At 44.0% G+C, this 22,280-nt stretch overlaps 1 protein-coding gene across 1 annotated transcript in view; it reads right to left on the reverse strand.

Annotated features, from left to right (window-relative positions):
• The window catches only part of PPIL4 (peptidylprolyl isomerase like 4), a 215,606-nt gene that overhangs the window by 69,662 nt on the left and 123,664 nt on the right, over positions 1–22,280 (reverse strand). Inside the window, exon 10 of the mRNA XM_069235276.1 lies at positions 15,371–15,482. Coding sequence (XP_069091377.1) covers positions 15,371–15,482 — 112 coding nt within the window. The remainder of the gene's footprint in view (positions 1–15,370; positions 15,483–22,280) is intronic.

Raw genomic sequence — 22,280 nt, forward strand, 5'->3', positions numbered from 1 at the left:
TTAAATACCTGGGCCTAAATCTAAGTTTTTCCCTAGCCACCTGGACATCGGCAATCTGGCCGGAATATTGGAAATCTGTTTTGGGGGAGGTTTGCTGCTGGAAACCTCTATAGGCCTCCTGGCTAGGCCACTTAAATGCTGTTAAAATGTCTCCCTTGCCGAGAATCCTCTATCTCTTCCAAAATTACCCACCCCAATCCCAAAAAAGGATATACTGCACCTTCAGAGAGACCCCATTATCTGGGACGGCAGACATCCACGCTTCTCCAACACAATGCTGATGCTCCCCCATGACCAGGGAGGACTGGCATACCCTCAACCTCCTCGAATACTATTGAGCAGCCCACCTACGCTATAAATCGGAATGGGTTGTTCGGGAGAACAATGTACACTGGTTCCATATGAAGCGGGCAGTGGCTCATCAGCCCCTTTGAAATCTGAGATGGACTCCTAAACATGATGTCCCAACGAAAAGTGCCCTAGAGATTTGGGACGATGTTGCTTTGAAACGCGGCCTCACTACTTTTCCCTCGCCTAACACTCCTGTCGCACACAACCCCGACTTTACACCGGCCTTACAGCTACACTCTTTCTGCTATTGGGGAGAGGGACATTGTCACACTCTTAAAGACCTTTTCGAGGGAGATTCCTTTAAAAACCCCGACCAACATCAGAGGGACTTTCATCTCCCTGAGTCCACCAGATTGCAATACTACCAGATAAGTCACTGGTGGCTCCAGCCCTCCAACGTTCATGGTGTGACACACCCACTTACCCCTTTCAAGACCTTGGTTCGGTCATTCAACGGGACCAGGGGACTCATCGCTCACACATACCAAGTACTCCAACATTCCGCCCCTCCACATCAACATTCAATCAATCAATCAATCATAGTATTTATAGAGCGCGCTATGTACCCGTTAGGGTTTCATACCATTCATACCAATTGCAATGGCACGCAGAAATATCGGAGGACATCCTACAGAAACAATGGGAACAACTGTGGCGCAATATCCCTCATAGTAACAGAAGCATACCCCAGCATGAGACAGCATTTAAAGTAATGATAAGATGGTACTTAACGCCAGTACAGCTTCGATCCATATTCCCCACCTCTTCATCTCTCTGCTGGCACTGCGCCTAAGCACTGGGAGATTTCTTCCACATATGGTGGTCATGCTCAATTACTGCAACGTTCTGGAAGGAGGTCTTAACCATATGAAAGAGGTCCTAAGCGCCCCACTCCCAAATTCCTATTCTACAGTGGTCTTTGGCATCTGCCCCCTGCAACTGAAAGCCATGACATGCTGAATGGCATTTCATTCGTCATATGCTGGGTGTTGCCAAACAATTAATTGCCTTACATTAGAAGAAACCCATTGCCCCACTGATTGCTCAATGGTATCTACACCTGTGGCAAGTCCTCGCCATGGAACTTCTTTCCCATAAAATTAAATGCACAGGGAAAATTTGCACGTTTGGCAACTTCTGATAAATTACTTCACTCGACTAGAGCACTCCTGTTTCACACCTCCTAAACTCAAAGCCCGCCAACAGTTTGACTGAAGTAACCTCGCTATGCAGGGCTCACGTGTACAGGAGGGGGCATTCTACATCTAAGAGCTTCGGCTGCCATGTGTGTAATGTGCTATTATACATATCCTTGCTGACAGCCTCTAATACTAGTATTGTTCAGGAAGGCTGGATGTTTTATTAAGCTTGTGTAAGATGTCTCTTACGTTCTTGTACTATGAACATTTCTAATTTAAAAAAAATTATGTTGAATAAAAAAATAATTAGCCTGGGTGGTCAGGAGTACAGACTAATCCGGGAGTGGCGCCTCTAGACTTGTTTGAGAAAACGATGCAGGCTCTACATATAAAGGAGGCAAACTTAACACTGATGACAAAAGGCTGTGCAGAAATCTATACAAAGCTTCGCCACATATCTTTCTTATCTAGTTGTGACAGACATTATCGGGCCACAAAGTTCATGATTTAAAGTCACACCCTTGCTAGATAGGCTTCTTGCCCTCTGGAACATGCGCTGGACTCATGGAGAGAGCAGACAGGAAACATAGGGATGAATACTCCTCAAACAATTAACACACAGGTCATGTGATGATCCACTGCCAAACAAATCACAAGATTCTTCATTGTGAGAGGTAACCCAGAGACAAGAAAAAGTTATTAAGGTCTTCAGTGTTTGTGATGTAGTTCTTTATTTTTTAAATACAGATTTAACCTTGTCCAAAAATGAGGCAAAATGAATTACTTTTCATCCAACTCAAAAGTGGGTGTGCATAATGTGACAGGTGGCTACGCCCCGAAAGTGATGTCATTTTAGCCTCATGTGACCAGGAAAATAAGTCACCTCTGACTCCTGACCGTAAGTGCAACTCTAGAGCCAGAAACTATTTTGTCCCCTACACCATCCCCATCTGCCCCGATAATTAAGTCACTTACAGCCCACGTGACCAGGAAGTGATGTCTCGCATGACTTCAAACCCAGAAGTCTTGCTGACTAGGTGTGTGACATTCCCATGATCTTCAACCCAAGAAGCACCCAAGAACATTGACCTTGAAAGTGACATCACCTTTCAAATGATCGATCTCCTCGAAACCCATCCCACCATGCAATGCGCAGAAGTGACATTGCTGGTGACCATCAGAGTTCCAAAAGTCCAAAACTATCTATGCTATTTAACATCAACCCGCCAAGTAATGTGTAGAAAGTGGCATACCTGGTGGCTGCGAGAATCAGGGTCCTAAATCTTACAAACTCCGAAACCTCAACTCTTTGACCCCATCCCACCATGTAATGTGGAAGAATTGCAGGGACTAGCGATGAACTGGACACAACTTCTACTACGACAAGTGCTGTTTAGCGATTATGATCGACTGCATTTTGAAAGAAAAAAGAAATGAGACTATGAAGAAATGTAATATTTGTGTGCATGCACTTGTATATGCATGCAGGCATGCATGCGAATTTCTTTGTGGGTACATTGTACTTGTACAACTATGTGTTCAAGTACACAGGCATGTGTGTGTATAAATGCACATTGTGTTGGTGTGTTTGTGCATGCACATCTGTGTGAGCGTGTGCACATGAACGTATGTGTGTGTATGTTTAAGTATTAAGGCATGAATTAATGTTTGCTACTGAATTTGTGCCTATAGTCTCTGAGGGTGTGTGTGCGCATCTGTCTGGGTAGCATCACACCTGTACACAGGTTCTTTTTACAGTGGCTTGAAAAAAAAACACTCCCAATGTTTTCTTTCCTGTAGCAGTGAATGGAACAGAAAACAAGTGCAACGCGTTTTCACAGGCAGCAACAAGATGAGACCTTTTTTCTAACTGTACAAGAAACAGGAAAAAATGCAACAAGTTTTCATACATAAGAAATGGGGCCTCTTTAAACAGCCAGAATGAAAATGTCACTTACCCAGTGTACATCTGTTCGTGGCATCAGTCGCAGTAGATTCGCATGTTTTGCAATAGCTCGCCATCTGGTGTTGGGCCGGAGTGTTACAAGTTGTTTTTCTTCGAAGAAGTCTTTTGAGTCACGGGACCGAGTGACTCCTCCTTTTGTCTCCATTGCGCATGGGCGTCGACTCCATCTTCGATTGTTTTTCCCCGCAGAGGGTGAGGTAGGAGTTGAATTGTAGTAATAGTGCCCATGCAATGGAGTGACTAAGTATGCACCTATTTAAGGTTGAGATGATACATATATAAATAATTGAAGGTAACTTCCAAACTGCTACAGGCTCCCGGGGAGGCGGGTGGGCACATGCGAATCTACTGCGACTGATGCCACGAACAGATGTACACTGGGTAAGTGACATTTTCAGTTCGATGGCATCTGTCGCTGTAGATACGCATGTTTTGCATAGACTAGTAAGCAGTTATCTCCCCAAAAGCGGTGGATCAGCCTGTAGGAGTGGAAGTAGTCTGAAATAATGTTCTTAATACGGCTTGACCTACTGTGGCTTGTTGTGCGGATAACACGTCTACACAGTAGTGCTTGGTGAATGTGTGAGGCGTAGACCATGTGGCTGCCTTACATATTTCTTGCATTGGGATGTTTCCTAGAAAGGCCATGGTAGCACCCTTCTTTCTGGTAGAGTGTGCCCTTGGTGTAATGGGCAGCTGTTGTTTAGCTTTAAGGTAGCAGATTTGGATGCATTTAACTATCCATCTGGCTATACCTTGTTTTGATATTGGGTTTCCTGCATGAGGTTTTTGAAATGCAATAAATAGTTGTTTAGTCTTTCTGATGTTTTTTGTTCTGTCAATGTAATACATCAATGCTCTTTTGACATCTAATGTATGTAGTGCCCTTTCAGCTACGGTATCTGGCTGTGGAAAGAACACTGGAAGTTCCACTGGTTGATTTAGATGGAACGGTGAAATAACCTTTGGCAAAAATTTAGGATTGGTCCTTAGGACGACCTTATTCTTGTGTAGTTGTATAAAAGGTTCCTGTATTGTAAACGCTTGAATCTCGCTTACTCTTCTTAGGGAAGTAATGGCGATGAGAAATGCCACCTTCCAGGTTAGGAACTGTATGTCGCAGGAGTGCATGGGTTCAAAAGGTGGACCCATAAGTCTAGTTAGGACAACATTTAGGTTCCATGAAGGAACAGGTGGTGTTCTTGGTGGTATAATTCTCCTAAGGCCCTCCATGAATGCTTTAATGACTGGTATCTTATATAGGGAAGTTGAATAGGTAGTCTGCAGGTATGCAGATATTGCTGCAAGGTGTATTTTAATGGAAGAGAAAGCCAGGTTAGATTTTTGTAAGTGAAGCAAGTAACCCACTACATGTTCTGGAGTTGTGTGTAATGGTTGTATTTTATTAATATGGCAGTAGCAAACAAACCTTTTCCATTTACTTGCATAGCAGTGCCTGGTGGATGGCCTTCTGGCTTGTTTTATGACTTCCATACATTCTTGGGTAAGTTGTAAGTGCCCGAATTCTAGGATTTCAGGAGCCAGATTGCTAGATTCAGCGATGCTGGATCTGGGTGTCTGATCTTTTGGTTGTGCTGTGTCAACAGATCTGGCTTGTTGGGCAATTTGATGCAGGGTACTACTGATAGGTCTAGCAGCGTTGTGTACCAGGGTTGCCTTGCCCAAGTTGGTGCTATCAATATGAGTTTGAGTTTGTTTTGACTGAGTTTGTTTACCAGGTAAGGAAGGAGAGGGAGAGGAGGAAAAGCGTAAGCAAATATCCCTGACCAGTTCATCCATAGGGCATTGCCTTGGGACTGTTTGTGTGGGTATCTGGATGCGAAGTTTTGGCATTTTGCGTTCTCCCTTGTCGCAAACAAGTCTATCTGAGGTGTTCCCCAGAGTTTGAAATAAGTGTTCAGAATTTGGGGGTGAATTTCCCATTCGTGGACCTGTTGGTGATCTCGAGAGAGATTGTCTGCGAGTTGATTTTGGATCCCTGGTATAAATTGTGCTATTAGGCGAATTTGGTTGTGAATTGCCCAACGCCAAATCTTTTGTGCTAGCAGGCTTAACTGCGTGGAGTGCGTCCCCCCTTGCTTGTTTAGATAATACATTGTTGTCATGTTGTCTGTTTTGACGAGAATGTATTTGTGAACTATTATTGGTTGGAAAGCTTTTAGTGCTTGAAAAACTGCTAGAAGTTCTAGGTGATTTATATGCAGTTTTGTTTGATGTATGTTCCATTGTCCTTGTATGCTGTGTTGATCGAGGTGTGCTCCCCACCCTGTCATGGAAGCATCTGTTATTACGTATTGTGGCACTGGGTCTTGGAAAGACCGCCCTTTGTTTAAATTTATGTTGTTCCACCATAGAAGCGAGAGGTAAGTTTGGCGGTCTATTAACACCAGATCTAGAAGGTGACCCTGTGCTTGTGACCATTGTGATGCTAGGCACTGTTGTAAGGGCCTCATGTGCAGTCTTGCGTTTGGGACAATGGCTATGCATGAAGACATCATGCCTAGGAGTTGTAGTACCATCTTTGCGTGTATCCTTTGTGTTGGATACATGCGTTGTATGATGGTGTTGAAATTTCGAATTCTTTGTGGACTTGGAGTGGCTACTCCTTTTGATGTGTCTATTATGGCTCCCAGGTATTGTTGTACATGCGCGGCAGAATTTTGGATTTTGTGAAATTGACGGTGAACCCTAGTTTGAAGAGGGTTTGTATGATATGATTTGTGTGATTTGAGCACTGTATTAACGAATGGGCCTTGATTAGCCAGTCGTCTAGATATGGGAACACATGTATTTGCTGCCTTCTTATGTGTGCAGCGACTACCGCTAGACATTTGGTAAAGACTCTTGGTGCGGTTGTTAATCCGAAAGGCATTACCTTGAATTGGTAATGTATTCCCTTGAATACAAACCTTAGGTATTTCCTGTGCGATGGGTGTATTGGTATATGGAAATAAGCATCCTTGAGGTCTAAAGTTGCCATGTAGTCGTGTAGTTTTAGCAATGGCAATACTTCTTGTAGTGTGACCATGTGAAAGTGGTTTGATTTGATGAAAGTGTTCACTACTCTGAGGTCTAGGATTGGTCTCAGCGTTTTGTCCTTCTTTGGTATCAGAAAGTACAGTGAGTAAACTCCTGTGTTTGTGTGTTTGGCACTAATTCGATTGCATTCTTTTGCAATAGTGCCTGCACTTCTATCTCCAGGAGATTGGAATGGTGTGTTGTCAAATTTTGTGCTTTTGGTGGTATGTTTGGAGGGAATTGTAGAAATTCTATGCAATAACCATGTTGGATAATTGCTAGAACCCAAGTGTCTGTAGTGATTTCCTCCCATGCTTTGTAATAATGACTTATTCTTCCCCCCACTGGTGTTGTGTGGAGGGGGTGAGTGACATGTGAGTCACTGTTTAGTAGTAGGGGTTTTGGGGCTCTGAAATCTTCCTCTATTTCTAGGGAATTGCCCTCCTCTATATTGTCCCCTAAAACCTCCTCTATACTGTCCCTGGTAACTGGACGGTGTTGCTTGTGAGGTGCTGGCTTGTGTGCTCTGACCCCGAAACCCCCCTCGAAAGGGTGTTTTACGGAATGTGCTGTAATTCCCTCTGCTCTGCGGGGAGTAGAGTGCGCCCATGGCTTTGGCAGTGTCCGTATCTTTTTTGAGTTTCTCAATCGCTGTGTCCACTTCTGAACCGAACAGTTCTTTTTCATTAAAAGGCATATTGAGAACTGCTTGCTGAATCTCTGGTTTAAATCCAGACGTTCGGAGCCATGCATGCCTTCTGATAGTTACAGATGTATTAATTGTCCGTGCAGCTGTATCTGCAGCATCCATGGAGGAGCGGATCTGGTTGTTGGAAATGGTCTGTCCCTCCTCAACCACTTGTTTTGCCCTATTTTGTAAGTCCTTGGGCAGATGTTCAATGAGATGTTGCATCTCGTCCCAGTGGGCTCTGTCATAGCGCGCAAGTAGTGCCTGGGAGTTCGCGATGCGCCACTGGTTTGCAGCTTGTGCTGCGACTCTTTTACCAGCTGCATCGAACTTGCGGCTTTCTTTATCTGGGGGTGGTGCATCTCCAGATGTGTGAGAGTTGGCCCTTTTCCTAGCTGCTCCTACAACGACAGAGTCTGGTGGCAGCTGTGTAGTGATGAAAACCGGGTCTGTAAGAGGCGCCTTGTACTTTTTTTTCACCCTTGGTGTGATTGCCCTACTTTTGACCGGCTCCTTAAAGATTTCTTTCGCGTGCCGGAGCATACCAGGGAGCATAGGCAGGCTTTGGTATGAGCTGTGGGTGGAGGAGAGTGTGTTGAATAAAAAATCATCCTCGACCTGTTCTGAGTGGAGGCTTACGTTGTGAAATTGTGCTGCTCTAGCCACCACTTGAGAATACGCGGTGCTGTCTTCTGGTGGAGATGGCTTCGTAGGGTATGCCTCCGGACTGTTATCTGACACTGGGGCGTCGTATAGGTCCCATGCGTCTTGATCTTGGTCACCCTGGCTTATGGTGGTATGAGCTGGGGAGTGTGATGGAGTTCGTGCTGGTGAGACGTTAATCACGGGCGGAGGAGAGGGTGGTGGGGTAACTCTTTTCACCACTTTTGGTTGTGGTGTCTGTTCAGTTTGGAACTCCAACCTTCTCTTTCTTCTAATGGGGGAAGGGTGCTTATTTTTCCTGTCCCCTGCTGTATGAAGATACGCTTTTGCGTATGGTCCACATCAGTTGATTGTAGCTCTTCCTCAAACCTATGCTTTTGCATTTGGGAGGTTAGCGAGTGCTCTTCTGTATAAGAGCCTGAAGCTGGGTCGCTTGCAGTTTGTTTCGGCACCGAAACCCTGTCTGCGTGTTTTTTCGGCTCCGAGGTGACTTTTTTCTTTTTCGGGGCCGAAACCTCTCGGCATCGATCTTCTTCGGTGCCGCTGTCTCGGCGTCGAGCCGTGTCTACACCGGTATCTCGGTGTCGATGCTTGTCTCCAGCACTTTCTCGGTCCCGAGAAGGCTGCGTGCCGGTGTCTCGACCGGAGTCGGACGATCTCGGCACTGTTTGGGCCTTTTTCGGTGCCGACGGTCGGTCACCGAATTTATGGGTGGAGCCATGGCCTGATGGCAGTGGCGTCCCCTGGGCCTTGTAAATTTTCCTCTGTGTGGTTTTCGACGTCTTACTCACGGTTTGTGTATCGTCGAATCCTTCGGAGTCCGAATCTTGGATCGAGAAGGTACCTTCCTCTTCTTGTTCCTCGATCTCTCGGTGGGCTGTCGGCGCGGACGCCATCTGAAGTCTTCTGGCTCGACGGTCTCGGAGTGTCTTTCGGGACCGGAACGCACGACAGGCCTCACAGGTGTCTTCACTGTGCTCAGGTGACAGGCACAGGTTACAGACCAAGTGTTGGTCTGTATAGGGGTATTTATTGTGGCATTTGGGGCAGAAACGGAACGGGGTCCGTTCCATCGGCGTTCTTCAGCACGCGGTCGGGCCGACCAGGCGACAGGGGATCGAAAAACTACCCCGAAGGGCACCGGAGCTCTTCGATCTTCGATGCGGTGTTGAATCTAAGTACGCCGATCCCGAACGCAACAATACCGACGAAAATCTTCCGAAATTAGCTAATTTTCCGTTCCGAAACTCGGAGCGACAGGAACACGTCCGAACCCGATGGCGGAAAAAAAACAATCGAAGATGGAGTCGACGCCCATGCGCAATGGAGACAAAAGGAGGAGTCACTCGGTCCCGTGACTCGAAAGACTTCTTCGAAGAAAAACAACTTGTAACACTCCGGCCCAACACCAGATGGCGAGCTATTGCAAAACATGCGTATCTATAGCGACAGATGCCATCGAACATAGAAGTTATTCCAGGTCTGTGTTTTTTAAAATGTATAGGGAACAGAAAAAAGCAACTCGTTTTCACACACAGGAAATAATGCCATTTTAATTTTACTGCACAAAAAAAGAACAGTCGTTCGGGGTTTTTCCTTTTTTTTTTATCCTAAAACTGTCTTTGATGACCTCATTGGGCACAAAAATAAAAAAGTCACTTTTTTATACAGAAAATGCAGATCAATGGTTCAGCACAAATCATTGGCCTCGTAAGCTTGCATCAAATGCAGGGAATTTACTTCTACTTTCTATTGAGATAAGCCACAAACATGCTGACGCCTTGTTCAAGACAAAAAATGGTCTTTAAGGCCACAAAAAAAAAAAAAAAAAAACCCAGCTGGAAACAGGAAATTTTTCTTCTACTTTGTTTCAATAAAGCCACAAAATGCTTGCTCCTGGTTCAAGACAAACCATGCTCTATTTTTAAAGCCTCACAAAAATACCTCGAAAAAAGAAAACTACTCTGAACATTTAAGTGACCTTTATGTTATCTTAAGATAAGACCCATTTTGACCGATGTGATGTGTTGTCTTAAGCTAAGAATCTTTGTGAGCATAACTTCCCCAGAACAGTTTATAAGCTTCACCTGCTTTTGGAAATTGTGGCGCCATTGGGAGGATAGTCCAGCAAAGCAGAGTTACAAGAATGAGAACACAGAATGGACTCCATCAATTTTAGCTCCAAGATATCATTGGTTGTCTTCAATGTCACTCATTTCCTTTCCTCGTCTTTTTGTGTGGGCTTTCCTTCCTCTTCTTGTGTCTTTCCCTCCCCTGGGGCATGGGCCCCTTACTTGTGTCCTTATACTGCACATTTTTCAGGTTTTATTTTTTACTTTTTGTTTAAACACTTCACAAGAGTGTATGAGGTTTCCAGTTGTCTGTTTTTCCCCTCTCTGTGATCCTCTTTCTCTTTTGCTTGTGTTCTTTCCCCTGCTCAGTTGCCCCACAGCCCATTAACTTTTCCTCCTCCACGCTGCTCTCTCTTCCTGTTAGTTTGATTTCTTATCCCCACCCTTTGTACTGCTTCTGCTCCCTCCACGTTGTGGTCTCTTGCCCATGCTTCTCCATTTGCACTTGATTCACAGACAATCTGAGGAGATTTGAATCTGCTTCACCAGGGAGCAACTGACATGAACACACTTTATATCAACTTTGCCTGAAAAAAACAACTGCAGCTTCACTTCTATCAGGGTGTGGTACCTACTAACACAGCCTGGGGTGTCACACTGGAGGAGAGTCACACCGTCAACATTCTTTCACTTAGGTGCATGGGTGCACCCTGTGACGAGCACCGCCAGCTGTGCAACTGCCCTCCCAAGGACACTGCAGAGTGAGTGCCACAGAGGAGCGAAGGGGTAGCTCCTTCCTGCTCCACAATTTTTAGATTGTGCTCCAAGGACTCCACAGTTTTACATCAACACAATTTTTACATCTCATCTACAAGACAGTCTGTAGGCAAAAGTGTATAGTGGACCATGGTGGGTGGGTCGCTAAAACGAGAACAGCCTAAGTAATTAACAGGGACGTTAAACACATGAACTACAATCCTGTGCTTTGCACAGCATGCTACCTCGCCAGCCTTTAGGTGCCTCTGAGAGTTTTCAGCTATTGCATGCAAATATGTATCATACAACAAACATGTGTCTAAAGCAATCTAGACCAATAGGCTTTGTGTGTGCTTGTTATCACTTTGATACAAATGAATAACACCACAAACAGTACATATGTGAACATCACTATATTCACACTGGAGCGAGGCAAAGGAATTAATGGGCTAGTAATCTGAACAATGTTATGGCCCACTGATTCAGAACTCCTTCAGCCTCAGCTACAGAACTCTCAATTATCCCCCTTTACAAACACCTTCTCACAACCTCAACTCACCCACACACCTAAATGCGAATTAACTCACATTTACTATATAAGCATTGGAAAACGCAACAGTTCAGCCTTTTTGAGCAGACCTTTTGGTTTTGCCAATACTTAGTAAAGTAAATTACAATAAAAAAAGTGCACTAAAGCAAAAAGTTTACATATGTTAAATTCAAAGTCTTATTTAAAATAAATATGCAATGTTTATACAGCAACATGGTGCTAAAACCATTGGCAAAACAAACATGTCCCAAAAGCAAGACCTATTGTCTTTGCTAGTGCTCATTTCACATTCAATCTTCGTGTACACATTTCAGCTGCAAAGTCCCTTGTAGTGCCAATTTCTGGTAAGGTTTGCCATCCACATTTTTCTGTTTTTTGTTTACCAAATTTCAGTGATAATTTGTTTCCTTTTAACCCCTAGACAGCTGCTGTATTTATCCTGGTGATGAAGTGCCAATAACTCATGAGTCAATAGTATACAATTAGGTACGAGTCTCTAACTTGATTTGGGCTGACTTACGAAGATTTTTAAGTCTATAGCCCTTCCATCAGACTACATTTCCATATAAATACCGGGCTATTATGTTCCATTTTTCACTGTGGAGTCTGAACCTGTGTTTACTTTTACATTGTTTGGTATACAATTTAAGGACTGTTTCTTGAATTTTATCTTCATGTTTGACATATTTTATTATCATCATCTGATGGTGGGTTACTACAACTGATTGCTCTACACATTTCCAAGAGGAACCATTGTGGTCTAAACTCTAATCTTTGGTAAAAACACCCCTACAGTACTTTAACGACTGGTATACTTAATCTGTTCACCTGCTGTTAATATTCCCAGTCCCGCAAGTTTGGAATTCTCAATACATCAATATCTGGCAAAATATATATTTTTTAATTATCTGGACATTTTTGAGCCATCTCTCAGAACTAATGAAAAAATAGGTCTCGCTCTTCACAATGAGTTTCAATACTCAAGCAAGCACTTCACAAAATATTGTGCTGAATATAAATGTAGCCTTAGCGCTGAAGCTGAAATGTGCATACATTCCTCCTTGGTTTTGCTGCAGGTGTTGTAGGTGCCTCCGGCATGAAGGTGGAATCCCGGGTACTGGTGTAGTCATAAATTGTGTAAGTATATTTGGTTTACAGAGAAAGCATTTATACATGAAAATTCTTAGAGCAGGAGTATTCAAAGATTATTTCATGAAAACGGTCTCAAACTTCTCTTTATCTGCAGGTACCAGTTCTCGAATATTACTTACATCATCCGGAATTTCTTAAATCTGTGTCCAGCCTTGATTATCTGGGAAAGCTCTGGAAAAATACTAAATCCTGCTTAAAGTAGACTTCGAAGTGTTGCCTCCAACTTTATACACAACAAACTCATTATGAAGGTGGTGACTGCAGCTGTCAACATGTTAACACCTTTGAAGTTGTGTGCTCACGATGCATTGCACTTCCCCTAAAAACTAGCAGTGAAGCATTCGATTATGAAGGGTTAACCCATCAAAGCAAGTGGGGAAGCTGCTGAGTAGCCATTGGAACCTAGATGTATGGGGGACATCTCACCCTCATGTACCACATTTTAGATGAATATATAATGAAGACACAGGAGAGCTTTATGTATGAAGACACAAGAGATTTAAGAAAGACTTCCTTGCCTTCATTCGTGTCATCTCTCATTAGGTGCGTCACTCCCTTCATTTCATCTTTCAATAGAATTGGAGTAATGACATTGATACGTCTGTGATGGCTTAGGAGAGCTACAAGTGACAGACCTCCAACAGCTGAATTGGTTGTTCATGCAAAGTAAACATAACCATTCCGTTACGAAAATTAATATCATTTTACAAGATTTCAGGGGTTATGAAAAGAAAACTGTATATATTTTGAAGCATACGAAAAGCTACCAGTCGATAACATTTGAAAATATGTAAAAAGTGAGGGGCACAATACGGCTTCTGCACACATGGGTTCACTATGAGGCTTTGTCTTGTCGGTCAGTCTGACTGAGACCAGGCCAGTGGGCATCAGTGGTGGTATACTAAGCGACGGATAGGTTTTTAAGCCCAAGAGCTCGCATTCAGACAGCTAGGAGCCCAGGAAATCTTACCTCACGGCTTTAAGGCAGTTAGAATACACTGTATTGTCAAGACGTAGCCAGCAGCTGCAAGCTCAGCTTCTACAGGATACTGAAGGTCAGGCTAAAGTAATGAGGCCAATAGCAGAGTTGTTGGCATCGCTGTGATCGGGTGAAGGCCGCCAAGGTAAAGATGGCTTCCATGTCTGCAACAGGCTGGGGACGGAGAGACGCCCAAGCTAGCCAGTGCATACAGCAACTACAAATGCCTACCCAATGCCTTTGGGGAAATTACTTTTGGCTTGTACTTCAGAACACTTTGGTTGTGCGTTACTCTTCCTGCGCCCCGCTCCTGGTGAACTCCTAACTGTTCCTCCATTAAGGACCTCCACCTTTGCACACACATGGTTGACAGAATCTATCTGTGGATTTGTATAGTGCTACTGACCCGTGTGGGTATGCTGGAGTAGTTGCTGCGTGGATCGGCTGGAGGACTCAGTCAAACTGCCAGGTATTGAGCTGCTTTCTGAATGTCAGGATGGAGGGGAAGGCCCTCAGGTGGAGAGGAATGAATTGTGCTTCCTGCATTAGAAATGGCAGAAAATATTCCAAAGACTCTTTTAACAAGTCAGGAGTGACTAACAAAAATGGGATTGTGTAAAGAGCAGTGAAAGAAAGGATGGAAAATCTGTCAGCATGGATGATGGGAGTGGAAAGGGAGCTGATAGGCTCAGCAGCTAAGATATATGTGCTGGAGAGTCAAGGATAGGAGGCCCTTGATACAAATTTGATTTTAAAGAAGTGTGCCATAGAAAGCATGAAAAGGAAGGAGTTTAAACTCTTAATTGTTGGAGGGGTGATTTGGAACTGGAACATGGAATTGGATCTCCCCGCCACAAAAGCTGGGAAAACTCCAGCTATGTCAGATGTACTGAAAAGGTTTGTAAGCGCTCTTAAAGAAGTGGAACATAAGTTTGTGCAAAAAGGACTTATAAATTGCCCTCATGTGCTCAATAAAGATGACAACAGTGACAATCTTTTCTCCTTAATGCTATTTATGAGTACTACATGCACTCATGAAGGACAGTGTTGTCAGTGAATAGCTGTCCTTTTTCAGGATGCACTTGCTGGAAACAAAGCAAAAGAAAGCAAGACATTTTTGTCCTGAAGACACCCACTGGCTTCAGCTAACTGAATCATCAATGTGTCTGACTATGATGGCTCTCGAAAAGGCTTACAGAGAGAAAAACTTGATACTCGCCCTCATGACCTAGATACAACATCTTCACCATTGTTGCAATCACCACTGTAACTCACTAGTCAATAGGCCATCACCACTACATATTTATCATGTCTGCATACATGAATATGTAATATATGTGAATACACGAGAATTGTTTCATAATCTGTGTTTCTTAAAATAATAAAAATATATTGTTTCAACATATGAGACTTCAATCTGATATCCATTTGTACTACACTGCAGTTGTCAATACATTACTCTGAAATAGCTTCAGTCCAATTACACCCTATCGTTCCAACTGTCGTAATATAAAATGTACAGTGCAAATACCCAAAAGTGGTTTGTGTGGGTTCAAACAAAAGCCCACAAAGCAAATTTACAGAAACAAATTAAATGCATAGTTTTGAAAGCAGCCTTAACACATTTTACTACGTCTACTTTCTAATCTACAGAACCATAAATATTTTATATCCTGCTGCCATTCTGGCTACAGTTAAAGGCATATCTCCATGCGACAACAAATGTAAATTTACTCAATCAACCGTTTAAGTTACCAAACAGACATTTTCTTAATCATTACAGCATGGTACACTCTTTTATCTCTATTACGGCTGCATTTAAGTTCTAAACGTTCATATTATGTGGTCCCAAAAGATTGGTCAACAAATTAACAGCATACAAATGCAGCTCAAGTTTACCAGAGTCTGTAAATAAGAATCCATGCAACTTAATTTAGCAACTACTCAAATAAAAATAGAAAATACCATCTTATGGAGGAACAGAAAACACTAAATAGAGCCACGAGTAACAGTACCTTTCCCCTTCCATTTTACTTTAGCAACAGACTGGCTAAAATCCACATGGATCCGTCTGTCATCAATAAGAACGTTATCCATTTTGAAGAATGCCTTCTCACAGTCTTCTTCCTGAAAGAAGGTTTAAATGCAGCAAGTAAGATCCAAATCAATCATAACCAACTACAAGCAGAAACAGTCCAAAATGAAGTACTATAAAAAAAAAAGTATATTTAAAACTCATGCTATAGCGTGAGAGCTGGAAACAAGTTCAGCAATTTGCGCGTAGAACACAAACTCAAATCTCTGGATGCAATTCATGTTATGATATTTTCCCGTCAATAGGAAGGACTAAAAATAGAAACATAAGCAGCAGCGGGTATTTAAACCCCATTTTTAACTTCATTACCTAAAGGACTACCATTTCTAACACTTGTTAGAAATACAGAAACTGCACTGAACCTCTGATGGAGTTTCCTAAGGTAAACTGGTAAACCACACAACCAACCATCGGGACATCTACAAAATATTTATCACCCTTAACTGGACAATGCTGGACATTTGCAAAATTGTTATTTTCAGCCGAGTCAATATGAGGAGGCAGCAGCAGTGGTGTTTAAGTCCTCTCAGAGAAGACCGGCAATGGTACTAATATATGTGCAACCTTTCACTACAGATCTGTCCTACGTCTTCTGCCATAATTTGAATGTCACAAGTTTGATTCCCAGGACGACAACCAGAGACTTTCATCGTTCTGAGGTCAGTACACCAAGTACAAAAAGTTGGAGTAATATTAACACCTGATATTTAGAGTGATTAGAAGCGGCAAAAGTGCTAGATGATGCTTGAAGGCCATAAAAAGGTTGAGTAACAAAAAAGGATGAACACAACCATACAGGCCAATGAACAAATATATTTAGAGACGGATAAATGCAGATTTAAAAAGCACAGCTTTTAAAACTGTCAAGTCGTACAGTGTAGTTAACGCTGTGAAGTGTCTGCAGCTGCAATACTTTTTCAGACTGATGTGAAACCAGACACTGGTCTGTTTGATTTAATTTTTGCTTTGTCCTTAGCTTTTTTTTTTTTTGCAGTAGGATTATAATGGCATGTTACAGTCTTCGAAGAAGTATCCTAAGGTTCAGTATATGTTGACAAATTTTGTAATGATGGGAGATTTGACAGCCTAGCAGATTTTAATGGCGTTTGCACTGCAAGGATTCCATGGAGAAGCAGAGGGTTTCAAAGTGTTCATTGTTTGGTTAATGGCATCTTTTACAAGTGGGGTGAACCTGTCCAGCATCGAGCAATTCGTAATGGGTGCTTCACATTTTTCAGGTGGGTCATCAGCATGGGTGAGATTTTTGTGCAAACAACTTCTGCATTACTTTATGGTAAATACAGCAACAAACTACTAAGAGGGAGACACATAATCTCCTATAGGTAAAGCAATAATTTAATTAGGAATTCAAGAGTTCTTTGGATTACCACCTTCTGTGATGTGACTGAACGTAAGTAAGTCTTTTTCAAGCGGGTAATTGCCTTTCATTATCCTTGGTTAAGTGATAAGTGGATTTCTTCCAGTGCCTTTCAAATGACCTTTTTTCTATGTCAATTTGGTCTCATCGGAAAAAACATTTATTATTTTGGAATTTGGCTGCAACGACTTCATTTCATGAGAGAGGCAACATCAAGCGCAGTGACTGTTGCTGAGTAAGTGACTCAGGATGGTTGCTGGGGAGTAAGATATGGGGGATGTTATTTTCAGCACTTAGTAAAACCTCGAGCTAAATATTTGTATAATTTCTTACCAAGTAAGTCGGTGGGTTGAACAACTTGCCAGCATTTGCTGTTCTAACCTCATCTGCCACTACTGGGTTCATTACGAGTAACAGGTTTAAAGTTCAGGGCTACCTTGGGTTTAGGATCCCAGATTCCAGCCAGTAACCCCACAGCAAACTCCCTCCACTACAAAACAATGAGCCTCAATAAGAAATACGCTATGGACCCAGATATACTGGTCTTATTGCGAAGATATTCCAGATTTCTGGTACATTACCTACTCTTTTCAGACTACTGTTTACCACAACTTAGGCAGATAACGGTGGCAAAGGGAATTCTGCTTAGTGGGGGAGGTGTGCAGTCTGTCCCGGGTCTCAGGAGACTGGCATACACAAAACTAGTAATATGCAGCTCCGAACCCATTGTGCAGAGGAGGGCGGCAAGATGATAGGCTCTGCAAACTCCTGCAAAGCCCGCCCCTCTACATCTAGGTCCATTATTTCCAGGCCCACAATTGGCAGGTCTGTTATTTGACGGCCCAGAAACACCTGTGCTAAAGCACAACAGGGCCACGTAGCGCCTCCATTTGAGAGCGCACATTTTAGCTTGGCATTTCTTTCAGACGGTGAACTTTTACACGGTTTTTAACTCATGTAATTATGTACTGAGAATACATGGTACATGCAACCTATACTTTGTAAGCATTGCTGCCAAGCAGTCTGTACACCCGCCTTCTATCCGGATTGTCCATCGGAGACATCTCTGTTGCTGTAGAAATGTCATAGTATCGGTTCTATGCCTCCGACAAAGGACGATAGGAACAGTGCTTTCATTCTAAAAACTGACTCTGTGCTACATTTGACATAGGACCAGTCTGTTGGGATTATCTTGGAGCGCAGTCCACTGCAACAGAGATGCAACCCTGCTGACAATGACCTCCATCCTGCAAGAGACGAAAGCCTGCACTACACCAGATCGGTTATCTGGCTTTCTGGTACATCTTACCCAGATTTGGGGGGTTAGGCTATCCCAACTGATCTGGCAGAGGGTACTCCCACTATGCTCTTGATAGTGTAGGGAGCAACAGAAGTGTACCAACACAGAAATGTCATCATGGTTGATCTGTTTATCTTTTTCAAATTTTTCATAATGCTGGTTACCGTGTTTTGTTTCATCTGCCTAATAATTGTAGATCATACCTTTTACACAAGAATAAGACTACTGCAAAAAATGTTTGAAAGACATTTTTGTATCTTTCCTGTGTCTTATCTTTGGTACACAGTGATGACGAAAGGGTAGATCTGTTTCTGCGAGTTCCTTGGGAATCTGAATAGTCACGTTTGAGGTTACAAATACCATCTGGTACGCTGGTAACTCCAGGGGTTCAGATGGGGCACTCTGAGCTAGCTAGGAACTGTGTAAACATTTCCTGATGGTATAGACGGACTGAGTCCCTATAACCTGAAGTTTATGTTGACCTAATGTACGGTTACTACAAATTACAAAGGACTGTGTAATGCACCAGGCTACAGCACGGACTGGTAAATACACAGGGATTTCATTCTAGGCCCTCATAAAAAGGCCCTATGATGTTACAGAGTTAGGTAATCTGTGATAGTTAAGTTCAGAATTTAGGTGAACAGTTAAGTCAAGAAAACAGACGGTATCATGGGTGAAAATGGTAATTAGTTGGCCATGTCCTCCTCGATTCCACATACTGATCATTGGGGTCACTGGCTCAAATGCTTATGTCTACTAGGATCAAAATAGGCTTAGAGAGATAGGCATCAAGAATTCCAACAGATACAAGAAGTCATTAGGAAAGGATTCAGTTTGCTTCTTTAAGAAGCGAGGTATGACTGGGTATGTGAAGGATGATGCACTTCACAAGTGTGTGTATGAAACTGCACATTAAGGTGGATGGATGGATCAAAGCAACCCTTCCACCATAGCCTGGCTCCCTGACCTTGATGGTTATATTACCTTTTTCTGGGCTGATATGAACATAGATCAAGAGGTTGATTCTGTGAACATCTCAATGAGAGAAAGTAAAAGTAATTGGGGTACATGATCAATAACTTTTGTCAGTGTTGGCTGTATGTTTACTATCTATCAATCAATCAGTAATTTGTTAAGCGCCCTATTCACCGGTAGGGTCTCAAGACACTGGAAGGGGGGGGGGGGGTTTGAAATGCTACTGCTCGAAGAGCCAGGTCGAGGCGCTTCCTAAAGTTCAGGAGTTCCTGGGTCAGATGTAGGTTGAAGGGGAGGGAGTTCCAGGTTTTTGCAGCAAGGTGGGAGAAGGAACTGCCGCCATCTGTGATACGGTGGACGGTAGCGAGAGCGAGGTTGGCGAAGCGGAACTGACGTGTCGGGGTGTGGAAGTTGAGACACTCGTTGAGGTAGGTAGGTCCAGCGTCGTGGAGAGCTTTGTGAGCTTGGGTTAGGAGTTTGAAGAGGATCCTTTTGTTGACGGGGAGCCAGTGGAGGTTTCTGAGGTGGGCTGAGATGTGTTTGTGGCGAGGGAGGTTGAGGACTAGTCGTGCAGAGGCGTTCAGGATGTGCTGAAGTTTTCTCTGGAGCTTGGCCATTGTTCCCGCGTAGAGAGCGTTACTGTAGTCCAGTATGCTGCTGACGAGGGCGTGGGTGACCGTTCTTCTGGTTTCAATGGGGATCCATCTGAAGGTCTTGCGGAGCATCCAAAGGGTGTTAAAACATGAGGATGAGATGGCGTTGACTTGCTGGGTCACAGTGCGCAATGAGTCCAGTATGAAGCAGAGGTTGCGTGCGTGGGTGGTGGGCGTTGGGGCGGCTCCCAGAGCGGCAGGCCACCAAGAGTTGTCCCATGTTGATTTGTTGGAGCTGAAGATGATGATCTCAGTCTTCTCCGAGTTCTTCACCGAGTTCAGATTGAGGTGGCTTGCCTCCATCCAGTTGGCGATGGCGTGAAGTCCAGTGTGGAGGTTGGTCTTGGTGGTTGTGGGGTCCTTTGTGAGAGAGAGGTTAAGCTGAGTGTCGTCCGCGTAGGAGATTATGTTGAGGCCGTGGGATCGGATGATGTTTGCGAGCGGTGCCATGTCGACATTGTGGAGGGTGGGGCTGAGTGAGGATCCCTGGGGGACTCCGCAGATGGTCTTGGTGGCTTTTGACAGGAATGGGGGAGGTGTGATCAATAACATATCACGTGCTATTCGTACATCTTTTGTGGAGAGATCCAGAGAGGGAGTTAGGCTAATTGCGGGCATGTTTAGGAGATTTATGGTTGTTTAGGTTCTTTTTCATAAGGAATGTGCTTGATCTGGGTTTTGGGCTAGTGTGGTTTCACTCTAAAGTAGGGTACACTTTTTCAGGTTTCAGACCTGAAAGAGCAAAACACAGGGTGTGCCAAGTTAGTTATTTATCCACACTCTAGGTCTGCTCAGTTAATTACATGGTAAGTATTAATTTAACTAAAGTAATGTGGACAATAGGTGTGAGCTAATACATGGTGGGGTCCGATAAGGATGGAGGAGTTGGGTCAGCCTTTACTATTTTAGTGAAGGACTGCTTTTACTTAGTTGACCATCCAAGCAAAGACCCCCCCAATATTACTGGTCTAATTTTGTGACGTCATAGTCCCCTTAACAAATATCCTTTAAATATAGGAGATGTAAGTGCATATCATCTTCATCTTCTTTATGGACCTCATTAATAAAATCAATTTCGGGCGTACACACTGGATGTACCTAATTTGGCTTTGAACCAACAGAGTGAAAATATAGGTCATTCTGTTAGCATAACTGTTAGAAATGGGGTCTCTAGTTGTCAGTCGGTTTGCACCCTGTCCAAGTAGGGACCCTCACTCTAGTCAGGATAAGGGAGATACCCCCGTTCAGATAACCCCTGCTCACCCCCTTGGTAGCTCGGCACAAGCAATCAGGCTTATCTCAGAAGCAATGTGTAAGGTATTTGTACATAACACACAGTAATAAGTGAAAACACTACAAAAGGACACCACACCAGTTTTAGAAAAATATCCAATATTTATCTATATAAAACAAGACAAAATATGATAAAAATCCAACATACAGTGAGAAAAATAGGAATTCTGCACGATTTACGCAAAACTACTTGAAGTCGATAGCTCCACCTGGGGCTATCACGGCGTCATCACCAACAAAACCAACAGTTCTGGCCGGCCGCAGTGTTGTGGCCCAGCTACTGTGTCGGGAAGACCCGCAAACAGTACCTTGGATTTTCAGGGCATCGTGACCATCGCGGTGAGCTCTGGAGACTGGCGTCACTGACGTCGCGGTCTCGGTTCCAGAGTTGTGCAGGAGTCGTCAGCCCCTTGAGGTCACACACGTTGCAGATCGAACTCCAGGCTGATGAAGTCAGGTGCGCCAGCGTGGATGGCGTCGGGGCTGAGATGCGAAGCGGGACAATGCAACGTGCGGTGCCCACAGGTCACGGTGCAGGCAGGATGCCTGGTGACGCCACAGGATTCCATGGTGCTGGCATTGGTGGACCGGGGCTGCAGTGCGGGACGGGACGGTGCTTCGTGTACCTACGAGCGGTGTCCACATTCCACAGTGCAGGCAGTGATGCCGGTGTCAGCAGGAGCAGCTTCGTCGGGGATGCCAAGGCTGCGGTGTGAGCAGGCGATGCCGGAGTGCGGGGCCCACAGCTTGAGGTGCAAGCAGCGGCTCGGTGAAGTAGTCTGATGACCGCATCGGTGAGACCAGGGTCACAGTGCAAAGTGGGGCAATGCGAATCCGTGTGGCGTCAGCAAATCACGGTGCAGTCCAGCAGCATCGCTGGCGGCATCGCAGTGGTTTCTCCTCTTGAACAGCACAAAACACACAGTTCCCAGTGCTGTAGGTCGAGGAAACTGAAGTCTTTGGTGTCCCTGAGACTTCCAACAGGAGGCAAGCTCTACTCCAAGCCCTTGGAGAATTTTCTCAAGCAGGACCCACAGCAAAGTTCACCCTTTGCACTCTTTTCAGGCAGAAGCAGCAACTGCAGGCCAGTCCTGCAAAGCAACACAGCAAAGGGTCAGTACTCCTCCTTCAGCTCTTCTCCTGGGCAGAGGTTCCTCTTGACTCCAGAAAGATTCTATAAGTCTGGGGTTTTGGGTCTTCTTATACCCAGTTCTGCCTTTGAAGTTGG

The sequence above is a fragment of the Pleurodeles waltl genome, chromosome 5 (genome assembly GCF_031143425.1).
Source record: "Pleurodeles waltl isolate 20211129_DDA chromosome 5, aPleWal1.hap1.20221129, whole genome shotgun sequence".
NCBI classification, from domain to species: domain Eukaryota; kingdom Metazoa; phylum Chordata; class Amphibia; order Caudata; family Salamandridae; genus Pleurodeles; species Pleurodeles waltl.